Source organism: Ranitomeya imitator, chromosome 1 (assembly GCF_032444005.1).
Source record: "Ranitomeya imitator isolate aRanImi1 chromosome 1, aRanImi1.pri, whole genome shotgun sequence".
Classification (NCBI taxonomy): domain Eukaryota; kingdom Metazoa; phylum Chordata; class Amphibia; order Anura; family Dendrobatidae; genus Ranitomeya; species Ranitomeya imitator.
Genome location: NC_091282.1, coordinates 873,535,917 through 873,550,930, shown reverse-complemented (window position 1 = coordinate 873,550,930; position 15,014 = coordinate 873,535,917). Strand labels below are relative to the sequence as shown.

The window sequence follows — 15,014 nt, the reverse complement described above, 5'->3', positions numbered from 1 at the left end:
AGAGCCCCTGATGTACCTAAACTGTAGTAACCCCCCACAAGTGACCCCATTTTGGAAACTAAACCCCCCAAGGAACTTATCTAGATGTGTGGTGAGAACTTTGAATGCCCAAGTGCTTCACAGAAGTTTAGAATGCAGAGTCGTGAAAATAAAAAATATATTTTTTTTCACAAAAAAGATATTGTAGCCCCCAAGTTTTTATTTTCACAAGGGTAACAGGAGAAATTGGACCACTAAAGTTGTTGTCCAATTTATCCTGAGTATGCTGATGCCCCATATGTGGGGGTAAACCACTGTTTGGGCGCACAGCAGAGCTCGGAAGGGAAGGAGCGCCTTTTTGGAATGCAGACTTTGATAGAATGGTCTGTGGGCATTATGTTGCGATTGCAGAGCCCCTGATGTACCTAAACTGTAGTAACCCCCCACAAGTGACCCCATTTTGGAAACTAGACCCCCCAAGGAACTTATCTAGATGTGTGGCGAGAACTTTGAATGCCCAAGTGCTTCACAGAAGTTTAGAATGCAGAGTCGTGAAAATAAAAAATATTTTTTTTTCACAAAAAAGATATTGTAGCCCCCAAGTTTTTATTTTCACAAGGGTAACAGGAGAAATTGGACCACTAAAGTTGTTGTCCAATTTATCCTGAGTATGCTGATGCCCCATATGTGGGGGTAAACCACTGTTTGGGCGCACGGCAGAGCTCGGAAGGGAAGGAGCGCCGTTTTGGAATGCAGACTTAGATAGAATGGTCTGTGGGCGTTATGTTGCGTTTGCAGAGCCCTTGATGTACCTAAACAGTAGTAACCCCCCACAAGTGACCCCGTTTTGGAAACTAGACCCCCCAAGGAACTTATATAGATGTGTGGTGAGAACTTTGAATGCCCAAGTGCTTCACAGAAGTTTATAATGTAGAGTCATAAAAAATATATATATATATATATATATATTTCCACAAAAAGGATTTTGTAGCCCCCAAGTTTTTATTTTCACAAGGGTAACAAGAGAAATTGGACCCCAGAAGTTGTTGTCCAATTTATCCCGAGTGTGCTGATGCCAAATATGTGGGGGTAACCCACTGTTTGGGCGCACGGCAGAGCTCAGAAGGGAGGGAGCACCATTTGACTTTTTGAGCGCAAAATTGGCTGTCGTGTTTGGAGACCCCCTGATGTACCTAAACAGTGGAAACCCCTCAATTCTAGCTCCATCCCAACTCCAACACACCCCTAACCCTAATCCCAACCCGATCCATAATCCTAATCACTAACCCTAACGATAATCCCAACCCTTACCCCAAAACAACCCTAATGTCAACCCTAACCATAACCCTAATCAAAACCCTAAATCCAACACACCCCTAATCCTAATCTCAACACTAACCTCAAACCTAACCCTAATCCCAATACACCCCTAATCACAACCCTAACCTTAACCCTAATCCCAAACCTAACCCTAATCCCAAGCGTAAACCTAATGCCAACCCTAACCCTAATACCAACCCTAATCCAAACCCTAACCCTAATCCCAACTCTAACCCTAACTTTAGCCTCAACCCTAACCCTAGCCCTAAGGCTACTTTCACACTTGCGTCGTTTGGCATCCGTCGCAATCCGTCATTTTGGACAAGAAACGGATCCTGCAAATGTGCCCGCAGGATGCGTTTTTTGCCCATAGACTTGTATTGCCGACGGATCGTGACGGATGGCCACACGTCGCGTCCGTAGTGCACTGGATCAGTGTTTTGGCAGACCGTCAGCACAAAAAAACGTTCAATGTAATGTTTTTTTGTACGTCGCATCCGCCATTTCTGACCGCGCATGCGTGGCCGTAACTCCGCCTCCTCCTCCCCAGGACATAGATTGGGCAGCGGATGCGTTGAAAAACTACATCCGCTGCCCACGTTGTGCACAATTTTCACAACGTGCGTCGGTATGTCGGGCCGATGCATTGCGACGGCCCCGTACCGACGTAAGTGTGAAAGAAGCCTAACCCTAAATTTAGCACCAACCCTAACTCTAAATTTAGCCCCAACCCTAACCCTAAATTTAGTCCTAACCCTAACCCTAGCCCTAACCCTAACCCTAGCCCTACCCCTAACCCTAGCCCTAACCCTAGCCCTAACCCTAGCCCTAACCCTACCCCTAACCCTAACCCTACCCCTAACCCTACCCCTAACCCTACCCCTAACCCTAACCCTACCCCTACCCCTAACCCTAACCCTACCCCTACCCCTAACCCTACCCCTAACCCTACCCCTAACCCTAACCCTACCCCTAACCCTAATTTTAGCCTCAACTGCTCTTCTCCTGCCGGCCGGCAGATGGAGACAGATGGCGGGCGCACTGCACATGCGCCCGCCATTTTCTTTTGCCCAGAAGATGCCGGCGGCCAGGAGGAGCAGCAGGAGGATCCAGGGACGTAGGTAAGTATTGTGCGATCACATCAGAGGACAGAGAATTACACTTTACTTTTTTTTTTTTTTTTTGCGGTCGCCGGTAAACAGTTAATTACCGGCGATCGCAAAACAGGGGTCGCTAAAACCGACCCCCGATCATGCTCTTTGGGGTCCCGGCTACCCCCGGCAGCCGAGACCCCAAAGATTCTCGCGGGGCCGGCCGGCGGGCGCACTGCGAATGCGCCCGCCATTTTCAAGATGGCGGCTCCCACCGGGAGCCACGAGAAGCATCGGGGGAGATAGGTAAGTATTGGGGGGCTACCTGGGACCCCTTTTCTCTATCCTCCGATGTGCGATCACATCGGAGGATAGAGAAATTAAAAAGAGATCGCGTTTTTTTTTTTTTTTTTGCGATCGCCGTAAACGGTTAATTACCGGCGATCGCAAATGCGGGGTGGGTTAAAAACCCCCCGAATCATGTTCTCTGGGGTCTCGGCTACCCTCGGCAGCCGAGACCCCGGAGAAAATCCGACTCTGGGGGGCGCTATACACTTTTTCCACAGCGCCGTTAATTAGCGGCGCTGTGGTTTAAGTACCCTTAGGGGCCGCCGTTAAAAGGCGTATCGGCGGTCGCTAAGGGGTTAAAGGGAATCTGTCACCAGTTTTTATCTGCCCCATCTAAGAATAGCATGATGTACGGGAAGAGACTCTGATTCCAGCTATAATTTAGTGGGCTGCGTGCTGCATTTAAAAAAAAAAAAAAAATCACTGTTTTATCTACTGAAGGTCCAGGAATTCTCTAAATGCTGTGCTCTGAATATCTTTTTACAGGACCAAAATTAATAAAGGACTTCAGGATTTGAATAAAGTGACCCCAGCTGGTGAAACATACATGCACGAAGGTTTTATGCAAGTAAGTTGTAAATATGTATGTACTTAGGTATGTCTGATACGTACCTAATGTCTGTGCCAATTAAATCAGATTTCACCAAGTGAGTATCTAAGGGCAGAGACAGACTTCCGTATTTGTCGTGGGAGAATCTCATAAACCTGGTACTGGCTGTCTGCTCTCCTGACCAGAGAGTGACAACTGCATAGTAATCCATCATACTGTGTTGCTCAGGTCAGGAGAGGTGCTGGCCAGTGCAGTGCAATGTGATTCTCACATGAGTTATATGGCTGTCTGACTCAGCCCTAAGAAGCATACACTTTTCAACGTTAAAGGGAACCTGTCAGTAGGATTGTGCACAGTAACCTACAGTGATTATCAGGTAGGTGCCGTTATACTGATTAATATGATACCTTGGTTGATGAAATCCGTCTTGTGGTTATTGTTTAATCTGTATTCTCAGTTTTGAGTTAATGATATGCTCGTGCTCCGGGGCGGCTTGTGGGGTCTTCATGTGGTGCTCTGATTATGTGTTCATCTGTTTGGCTTCTGACAGGTCACTGATCCCTCACTGACCTGCCCCTTAGTTTACATAATGAATATTATGTATATATTGAAAAAAAAATCCCCTTCTTCAGGCAGGAGCTGGCAGTGGCACCTGCGCTGCAGCATGATCTCATCAATAATATGTATAGTACAGTCCAAAAGTTTGGACACACCTCATTTAAAGATTTTTCTGTATTTTCATGACTATGAAAATTGTACATTCACACTGAAGGCATCAAAACTATGAATTAACACATGTGGAATTATATACTTAACAAAAAAGTGTGAAACAACTGAAAATATGTGTTATATTCTAGGTTATTCAAAGTAGCCACCTTTTGCTTTGATGACTGCTTTGCACACTCTTGGCATTTTCTTGATGAGCTTCAAGAGGTAGTCACCGGGAATGGTCTTCCAACAATCTTGAAGGAGTTCCCAGAGATGCTTAGCACTTGTTGGCCCTTTTGCCTACACTCTGCGTCCAGCTCAACCCAAACCATCTCGATTGGGTTCAGGCCTAGCGTAGCACCCCATCACTCTCCTTCTTGGTCAAATAGCCCTTACACAGCCTGGAGCTGTGTTTGGGGTCATTGTCCTGTTGAAAAATAAATGATGGTCCAACTAAACGCAAACCGGATGGAATGGCATGCCGCTGCAAGATGCTGTGGTAACCATGCTGGTTCAGTATGCCTTCAATTTTGAATAAATCCCCAACAGTGTCACCAGCAAAGCACCCCCATACCATCACACCTCCTCCTTCATGCTTCATGGTGGGAACCAAGCATGTAGAGTCTATCCGTTATCTTTTTCTGCGTCGCACAAAGACATGGTGGTTGGAACCAAAGATCTCAAATTTGGACTCATCAGACCAAAGCACAGATTTCCACTGGTCTAATGTCCATTCCTTGTGTTCTTTAGCCCAAACAAGTCTCTTCTGCTTGTTGCCTGTCCTTAGCAGTGGTTTCCTAGCATCTATTTTACCATGAAGGCCTGCTTCACAAAGTTTCCTCTTAACAGTTGTTGTAGAGATGTGTCTGCTGCTAGAACTCTGTGTGGTATTGACCTGGTCTCTAATCTGAGCTGCTGTTAACCTGCGATTTCTGAGGCTGGTGACTCGGATAAACTTATCCTCAGAAGCAGAGGTGACTCTTGGTCTTCCTTTCCTGGGGCGGTCCTCATGTGAGCCAGTTTCTTTGCAGGAATTGATAGTTTTTGCAACTGCACTTGGGGACACTTTCAAAGTTTTTTAGACTGACTGACCTTCATTTCTTAAAGTAATGATGGCTACTCGTTTTTCTTTACTTAGCTGCTTTTTTCTTGCTATAATACAAATTCTAACAGTCTATTCAGTAGGACTATCAGCTGTGTATCCACCAGACTTCTGCACAACACAACTGATTGTCCCAACCCCATTTATAAGGCAAGAAATCCCACTTATTAAACCTGACAGGGCACACCTGTGAAGTGAAAAGCATTCCCGGTGACTACCTCTTGAAGCTCAACAAGAGAATGCCAAGAGTGTGCAAAGCAGTCTTCAAAGCAATAGGTGGCTACTTTGAAGAACCTAAAATATAAGACATATTTTCAGTTATTTCACACTTTTTTGTTAAGTATATAATTCGACATGTGTTAATTCATAGTTTTGATGCCTTCAGTGTGAATTTACAATTTTCATAGTCATGAATATACAGAAAAATCTTTAAATGAGAAGGTGTGTCCAAACTTTTGGTCTGTACTGTATGTAATTCATTTCTTTGAGGTTATCCATAAATTCTTTAAAAAAATCAGTTTAAAATTATGCCGGCCGCGCCTGTGCAGTGGCAGCTATCATTATATATAGAGGTGATCCGATAGCTGCTACTGCGCAGGAGCCGACAGCGCAATATTACTAGAGAAGAAAAAATTTCCTTCTCCCAGATGGAGCCAACGGCACCTGCGCTGTAGCACCTGCCCAGACGCAGTCGACACCATTTTCAAACTGATTTTTTTTTAATTAATTCATGGATATCAAAGAAATGAATTGCATACACATTATAGATGCAATCATGCTACAACGCTGGTGCCACTGCTGGTGCCTGCCTGCAGAAGAGCATTTTTTTTTTTCAAGATATATATAATATTCATTATGTAAAATAGGGGGCAGGTCAGTGTGGGATCAGTGATCTGTCAGAAGCCATACAGATGAATACCTAATCAGAGCACCACATGGAGACCCCCACAGACCGCCCCGGAGCACGAGCATGTCATTAACTCAAAGCTGAAAATAAAGATTACACAACAACCACAGGACAGATTTCATCAACCAAGGTATCATTTTAATCAGTATAAAGTCGCCGACTTGACACTGTCTGTATGTTACTGTGCACAATCTTGCTGACATGTTCCCTTTAAAACAAGTATATATTATATCTTCAAAAATATTGCATCCACTTTTGCCTTCATTAGGTAGGGTCAAGGCCTTTGTTGCAGGCTGCAGTGCATATATCTGTTTTTAAAGGGAATGTGTATTTTTTTACCTATTGATAAAATGTAAAGTATTAAAGTTTTATAAATAAGAAAATAGGACAAATGTTAAATGGTATAATAGTCTAAAAGATGAATAAATAATTCAAACAGTTTTGATATATTCAAGTTTTGAACACTAGGTGGAGCAGAAAGCTGAAATTTGCCATCAAAATCTAGTGGGATTAGCTCACATGTGTTTGATGTCACTTTTCCCCTCGCCTTCCCCACGGAGTGTATGACACAGGAGGAGGATACATACATGGAGTTTATCACACAGGAGGAGGGTACATACATGGAGTTTATCACACAGGAGGCGGATTCATACACGGAGTGTATGACACAGGAGGAGGATACATAGATGGAGTTTATCACACAGGAGGAGGGTATATACATGGAGTTTATCACACAGGAGGAGGATACATACATAGAGTGTATCACACAGGAGGAGGATACATACATGGAGTGTATCACACAGGAGGAGGATACATACACGTAGTGTATTACGCAGGAGGAGGATACATACACGTAGTGTATTACACAGGAGGCGGATATATACACGGAGTGTATCACACAGGAGGAGGATACATACAGTACATGGAGTTTATCACACAGGAGGAGGGTACATACATGGAGTTTATCACACAGGAGGCGGATTCATACACGGAGTTTATCACACAGGAGGAGGATACATACATGGAGTGTATCACACAGGTGGAGGATACATAAACAGAGTTTATGACACATGAGGAGGATACATGCATGGAGTCTATTACACAGGAGGAGGATACATACTTGGAATGTATCACACATAAGGAGGATACATTCACAGAGTGTATGACACAGGAAGAGGGTACATACATTAAGTTTATCACCCAGGAGGAGGATGCATACATAGAGTTTATCACACAGGAGGAGGATACTGTTATGATAAGGTAATTCAGTACCACAATGGACATAGAGGTCAGAGCACATACAGTGACCTGACAATAACCCAAAAACATAGAACAAGCTCTGAGACGTGGGAACTCTGCTGACCGCAATCCCTAATCCTCTCCAACAACACTAGAGGCAGCCGTGGATTGCGCCTAACGCTCCCTATGCAACTCGGCACAGCCTGAGAAACTAGCTAGCCTGAAGATAGAAAATAAGCCTACCTTGCCTCAGAGAAATACCCCAAAGGAAAAGGCAGCCCCCACATATAATGACTGTGAGTTAAGATGAAAAGACAAACGTAGAGATGAAATAGATTTAGCAAAGTGAGGCCCGACTTTCTGAACAGAGCGAGGATAGGAAAGGTAACTTTGCGGTCAACACAAAACCCTACAAAAACCACGCAAAGGGGGCAAAAAGACCCTCCGTACCGAACTAACGGCACAGAGGTACACCCTCTGCGTCCCAGAGCTTCCAGCAAGCAGGAAAAAACAAATAGACAAGCTGGACAGAAAAAAACAGCAAACAAAATAGCAAAGCGAAATTTAGCTATGCAGAGCAGCAGGCCACAGGAACGATCCAGGAGGAAACAGGTCCAATACTAGAACATTGACTGGAGGCCAGGATCAAAGCACTAGGTGGAGTTAAATAGAGCAGCACCTAACGACTTCACCACATCACCTGAGGAAGGAAACTCAGAAGCCGCAGTACCACTTTCCTCCACCAACGGAAGCTCACAGAGAGAATCAGCCGAAGTACCACTTGTGACCACAGGAGGGAGCTCTGCCACAGAATTCACAACAGGATACATACACGGAGTTTATAACAAAGGAGGAGGATACATACTTGGAATGTTTCACACAGGAGGAGGATGCATAAATGGAGTTAATCACACAGGAGGAGGATACATACACGGAGTGTATTACACAGGAGGAGGATACATACATGGAGTTTATCACACAGGAGGAGGGTACATACATGAAGTTTATCACACAGAAGGAGGATACATACATGGAATGTACGACACAGGAGGAGGATACATACACAGAGTGTATGACACAGGAGGAGGATACATACAGTTAGGTCCATATATATTTGGACAGAGACAACATATTTCTGATTTTGGTTATTGACATTATCACAATGAATTAAAAAAAACAATTCAGATGCAGTTGAAGTTCAGACTTTCAGCTTTCATTCGAGGGTATCCACATTAAAATTGGTTGAAGGGTTTAGGAGTTTCAGTTCCTTAACATGTGCCACCCTGTGCACTCGGATATCAGCCAATGGCAGTGCAATTGCCGCGGACGATGACAATGGAGGAGATGGAGAAATTAATTTCTCCATCTCCTCTGCAGCTGTGCTGTAATTCTCTGATGCGCGAGGATCGGAGCACAGATACATAAAACTTGGCTCCCTCTCGCAGTGTCATATCGCATCCGATGCTCTCGCAGCGGGACTCCGACCTTAGACTCATAGCTCTTGCATTCTACATGGACTTATCAAATACTAATTTTTATTTTGGAATTAAACAGCCATTCTGACTGTGGTGAAAGCAAGTACACCAGCCTAATCCTATCGGAGAGATCGATTTCATTGCATGCGCAGTGTGTACTTAGAAACCTATTGACAAATTAAGACTCAATACCAGGCATCATCTTTGGATAGTTTTGATAAGAAAATCACTACAGTGCAACCTTTTTAATTAATCATTTCAGGGACAAGAGCATTGATCTATGATTCCAGAAATGCTTTAAAATCTGCTACATCCTGTTTTTTCTTATGTTAATAATTATTGCAAAAAATTTTTTTTAATAAAATAAAATTGTGGGCATTTGTCTTTAGACTTTTAATGTTCTTTTAGCAAAACTAGCATCCAATGCCCAATTATTTGTTTCCTATTCTAAAGTCTTATAGCTGCTGATGCAATAAGAACAAATACTAAGGCTCATTGGTTGCGAGCATGTTACAAACCTGCCAAACTGCGTAAATTCTGGAAGAAATAAGCATCACTGGGTCAGCTGAGTTATTGAGAGATTGTGTCCTATTTGTGGTTTTGCACAGATAAGTTATGAAAGACAATTTTCCAGCTAGAATTTTAACGTTTTATCACTTTGTGAGATTTGCTGAATATGGTAGTAGCATCTTGATATGAGGTGCAATTGAAATGGGAAGTCTATGATTAAACATTGTAGGCACGTGACATGCGGATTATGCATCTAACTTGAAAAGGCTACTATGAAGTATTAGGATACTGGTATACAATCTGCGATATGTGGTTTATCTGCTGGTAAATAGCGCACTAACACAGTGAGAGCCCCACTGCCGGCTTTCAATGATAGGTGTGGTTCTGGCACAGTTTCAGTCACAGCTTGGTGCATGAAGAGGGGTGCGATTATAGCCTCTGCACTCTATACACACCACCCCTATTAATTTCCTCCTGGCAGTGGGGCTCTCCGCACGGTATCAGAATGCTATTAACCCCTTATCTCCAGGTTAATAACATTGTTTTACATGGCAGGTTCCCTATAAAAAGATCATAAGTGCTTTTTTCTTTCTAATAATGAAGCAATATTATCATAACAATCAAATATTTTTGTTGTGTTTTAGATCAAGGATATTGTCTGGCATTATTCTGCTAAGAGGTTTCTGGAGAAACAGTCATCTAGAGACATGTTGTATTATGTATTTCCTAATATCCTTTATAGGAAACAATATATTTATCGTTTGGCAAGATATTTAAATCTGTTTTGTAAGCTCTTCTTATTGGATCCAGGATTCTTGGCAGCATAGAGAATTCATCATAATATGCTTTGTTTACAAGGATACATAGTTTTGTTTTGACATCATTGGGGAAAATGGGTTACATTTTTCTTTTTATTGGTAGATGTTTGTGTTCAATCTGTTTTTTTGGGGTGGATAATTTCTACTCCTTTTACAGTCAATTTCTTGAAACACTATTCTGAATAGTCCTGATATTTATTTTTTATTCTTATATAACACCGTCATATTGCACAGCCCTTTACAGACAACATCACTGTCCCCAATGGGGCTCACACTCTAAATTAAAATTCTAAAATCAGTATGTCTTTGGACTGTTGGAGGAAACAGGAAACCCACGCAAACACGGGGAGAACATACAAACTCCCTGTAGATGTTGTCCTTGGTGGGATTTGAACCCTGGACTCCAGTGCTGCAAAGCAACAGTGCTAACCAGAGCCCAAACTTTATTTTACTTCTGTTCTAACATAAAGCATAATACAATAGTACCTATTAAGTGCTCTAAATGGATCGGCAGCCCTCAACCAGTAACTTTTGTCCATAACACAGGCTGTAACTCAGTAGCATGGAATATAATATTCTGTATTTAATATGACACTTTAAAGCGTAATGCTTAAAAGGTAACACATGTTTTAAACTAGCTTGCAGTAACTTTGCTTTGGAAAAATTCTCTAAAATTATTATTTTAATGGTGAGTACATATATAATGTTTAAGATATTATCTCATGAATGTTTTAGGGATCAGATAAGAAGTAGAGATCGATCATAAAGTGTGTTAATTTCCCCATATAAATTTTCATATGTTTTTTTGTTCTTGGCACCCATCAGTGAGCAACATGATTTAAAGGCAGAAACCCTGAGTCCTTTGATGTATCACTTACTGGTCAGCACGGGATCACTAATTCTTTCTGTGAGGTAAAACATATTTTTAAACGGGCAGGAAAATGTTTTTTCTCACAGAAACCAACAGCTGTGATCCCGTGCTGTAATGTCTGTATACTCTCTTTTGTTTTCTTCCCTGGTCACTAAACTTAGTAGCAAAGCCAGAAAAAGAGGACTACAAATCCTCCTTCCCTGGTCAGCTCAGCAGATGTAGTATGATCAGACCATGTCCCTGCATGGTCAGAAAGGGCCATTTCACACTACACTCCAGGGGCACATTTTTATGATTCTCTCAGCACAGGAACATTATATATAAACACATCCAATTGTGGAATTTATTTTTTCCCAAGATCTATTGATTATGTAGTTTGTCAGACAACTGCGAACTACACATTATGGCCCACGAGCCACGTGTGGCTCCCAACCTACAGGTTGGGCACCCCTGAATTAGAGCAAAGACCACGTGTATTAGACATTTCCACAATTTTAAATGCTCAGCTAAAGTATCCCTATTATTTGGCCTAATGTACTTTGATTTTGGAATAGTTTTTCTTAATCGTCTGTGTCCCTCTGTTCCCAAGTTATGTCTCCTCGTAATAAAGGTGCAAAATTTTCCCTTTGACCAACTGGGCGTATACCTCAGAACTTCTCTGTGGGTTTTTTGAGTTTCCTCCTCTTTTTCTGGCCAATCAAAACACAGCCATGCCCACAGTGAAGTTCTACGTTATAGGCTCAGTTGGTTGAATGGAAAATATGCACCTTTAGTACAAGGGGGTACATATCTTTTCGGAACGAAGGTCATAGAAGAAGAATAAAAAATGTCCCAGACACAGTAGAGCAGCACCAATTACCGTATATACTCGAGTATAAGCCGACCCGAGTATAAGCCGACCCTCCTAATTTTGCCACAAAAAACTAGGAAAACTTAATGGCTCGAGTATAAGCCTAGGGTGGAAAATGCAGCAGCTACCGGTAAATTTCAAAAGTAAAAATAGATACCAATAAAAGTAAAACTAATTGAGACATCAGTAGGTTAAGTGTTTTTGAATATCCATATTGAATCAGGAGCCCCATATAATGCTCCATACAGTTCATGATGGGCCCCATATTAAAATATGCCCCATATAATGCTGCACAAAGATTAATAATGGCCACATAAGATTCTCTATACAGACATTTGCCCCATACAGTACTGCATAAAGGTTAATAAGGGCTTCATAAGATGCTCCATAGAGATATTTGCCCCATATAATGCTGCACAAACGTTAATTATGGCCCCATAAGATGCTCCATAGCGATATTTGCCCCATATAATGCTGCACAAACGTTAATTATGGCCCCATAAGATGCTCCATAGAGATATTTGCCCCATATAATGCTGCACAAACGTTAATTATGGCCCCATAAGATGCTCCATAGAGATATTTGCCCAATATGCTGTTGCTGCGATTAAAAAAAAAAATGACATACTCACCTCTCATCGCTCAGGCCCCCGGCACTTGCAATATTCACCTGTCCTCGTTCCGGCGTCGCTGTGTCTTCCACGTTCTCTGCACTAACGTTCAGGCAGAGTGTGCGCACTAACCACGTCATCGCGCCCTCTGACCTGAGCATCACTGCAGAGGACGTGGAAGACAGAGCGGCGCCCGGAACCAGGAGAGGTGAATATCGCGCAGTGCTCCCCCTCCCCATTATACTCACCTGCTCCTGGCGCGGTCCCTGCATCTCCGGTCTCGGGCGCTGACAGCTTCTTCCAGCGTTGAACGGTCAACGTTACCGCTAATTACAGTAATGAATATGCGGCTCCACCCCTATGGGAGTGGAGTCGGGTCCATATTCATTACTATAATGAGCTGTACCATGTGACGGAAGAAGCTGTCAGCACCTGGAGACCGGAGATGCAGGGACCGCACCAGTCGCAGGTGAGTATGTCACAGCTGGCGCTCCCCCTACCCCGCCGACCCCCCAGGGACAATGACTCGAGTATAAGCCGAGAGGGGCACTGTCAGCCTAAAAAAATGGGCTGGAAATCTCGGCTTATACTCGAGTATATACTGTAGATGATTAGATGAGTAGCTACTGTAAGTATAAATAAAAGAAAAATCCAGAGAAAGGTCTTCTTTAAATCTGCATAGGTGCATAGTCACAAACACAATTTAAGGTAAATTGGTTCATAATGATCTGTGAATCAGCAAATGTACCAAAGAGTCATGTGGTTTTCATTTCTTTTGTGAAATTCTAAATATAGTTGAGCAGCATCTGGTGACTACATCATTCCTTATTAACGTAGAACAGATCGCAGAACACATACTATATTTCTACCCAAGCTGACAGCCTGTTATCATTTAACAGTTGTTTCATTTCCCAAAGTTTAAACATGGTTACCAATTTCATATTTCGCTTCTCAAGTAATTTTGCATTTTGGTATGCCATTATTTGTCTTGGAGGCAGTAGCAGCGCCGGCTCAGTCACGTCCACTGTAACTGCACCCCCCAGCCCTGACTGACACTGGTTCTACATTGCGGCCGGCTGTCAGTCAGTGCTGCGGTAACAGCAGCTGCTCTCTATACTCAAAGCGGTAACTGAACCGGTGCTGCTTCCGCCCCCTGTGACTGAATACCGAACGCTGGCGAGGAGAATAAAGATACTTTTCTCCTCGCTGCATTCGGCTGTGTGCAGGCACCCAACAGCATAATAATACTGATAACCTGCAGATTACCCCATATCTGCAGGTTAACAGCGTTATTTCTGGTGAAAATTCACCTGGATCAAAAGAGCCTATCTAGACAAAGGATTATTTAAACAGCCCCTTGTGTGTAGTAAACTCTTACAGACATCTGCAGTAAATGTTGGTAGTGGGTGTATGGAGCGGACTCACAGGGTGAACCGACCTCATGCCCAACAGATAACGGCTGTAACACACAGCTAGGACCTGCATCTACCAGCCACTGGTGGAGCAGAGCTTCGCGCACGACTAGTAACCTGTAAACACCGCTGTCAAACTCTGACAGTGGCTTTGACAATGCGCCGACATGGTGGCGTCTAATTGTATGTGCCTATCAGCACCATCATGACACAATCGTAGGGCGCCGATGCTATGACAAACGGGGGTCTATCGAAGACCTGCGTTCCTGTCATCACTAAGAGTCTGTGGTTGGATTTCTAAGGGGGCCGTGATATTTACCATATGCAGCAGTACTGTGGTATTGCTGTGTATCATACAATCGATCAGATGATCGCAGGTTCAAGCCCCCTAAAGGGACCAATAAATACATAGAAGAAATGGCGTCATTCAATCGTTCAAACGTTTATATGGACAGAAAAAAAGGTATTGCTCTTGGAAGAATTGGAGAAAAATTTGAAACAAAAAAATGGAAATTGGCCTTGTTGGGAAGAGGTTAAAAAATGTGAAAGGCTTTTGTGCTAGTGCATGGTTATACAGATTTACAGGCCACGGTCTGTCAGTGCACTACTGCCAGATTCTGATTTCAGGTTCAAGAGACCTTGTATAGATTTATATCACTAAATGCACTTCTCAATATTGAATTAGAAGCACCAAGAAGGAAAAGTCATGGAGTCATGATAATCACTGGATGGATAGGCATGTTAATGATAAGCAAATGATGAAAAAAGGGAAATCAAATTATCAATTATCTTCATTTACTCAGTAATGAGTATGACTACAGTGTGCAAAAAATGCACAGTCACATTAGCGTGCCCAAGAGCAATCAGCGTGGCAGAACATTCCTCAGATAACGATTGTAACCTTATCATTAGTATTAAAAGGAGCGTAAGAATTTTTAAATCTGCAAGTGGCACTCAAAATCAATATTGAACAAATCAAATAATTCTACTTGAATATACAAAAAAATCTCCCATTTTTAAAAATTTTTTTTTTTTTTAAATGGCTTCACTCGGCTTTTCCTTAATTCTAGAGGCCATCAAAGTTTATAACAAAAACAGAATTATACTCTCTACGGAATGTTCACCACTAGTCCTTCTCTTATTCCCTTGTTGCGTGCCGCATTTTCTGGCTTGTTCGCTCTAGGCTGGGATTTCCAGCCACGACCAGGGCTGGTGTCACATGT

The 15,014-nt window shown here is 42.8% G+C and overlaps 1 protein-coding gene across 2 annotated transcripts in view; it reads left to right on the top strand.

Annotated features, from left to right (window-relative positions):
- The window catches only part of ANTXR2 (ANTXR cell adhesion molecule 2), a 398,739-nt gene that overhangs the window by 85,238 nt on the left and 298,487 nt on the right, over positions 1 to 15,014 (top strand). For both annotated transcript variants that reach the window (XM_069742748.1, XM_069742756.1), the window contains one exon: positions 3,225 to 3,306. In XM_069742748.1, coding sequence (XP_069598849.1) covers positions 3,225 to 3,306 — 82 coding nt within the window. The remainder of the gene's footprint in view (positions 1 to 3,224; positions 3,307 to 15,014) is intronic.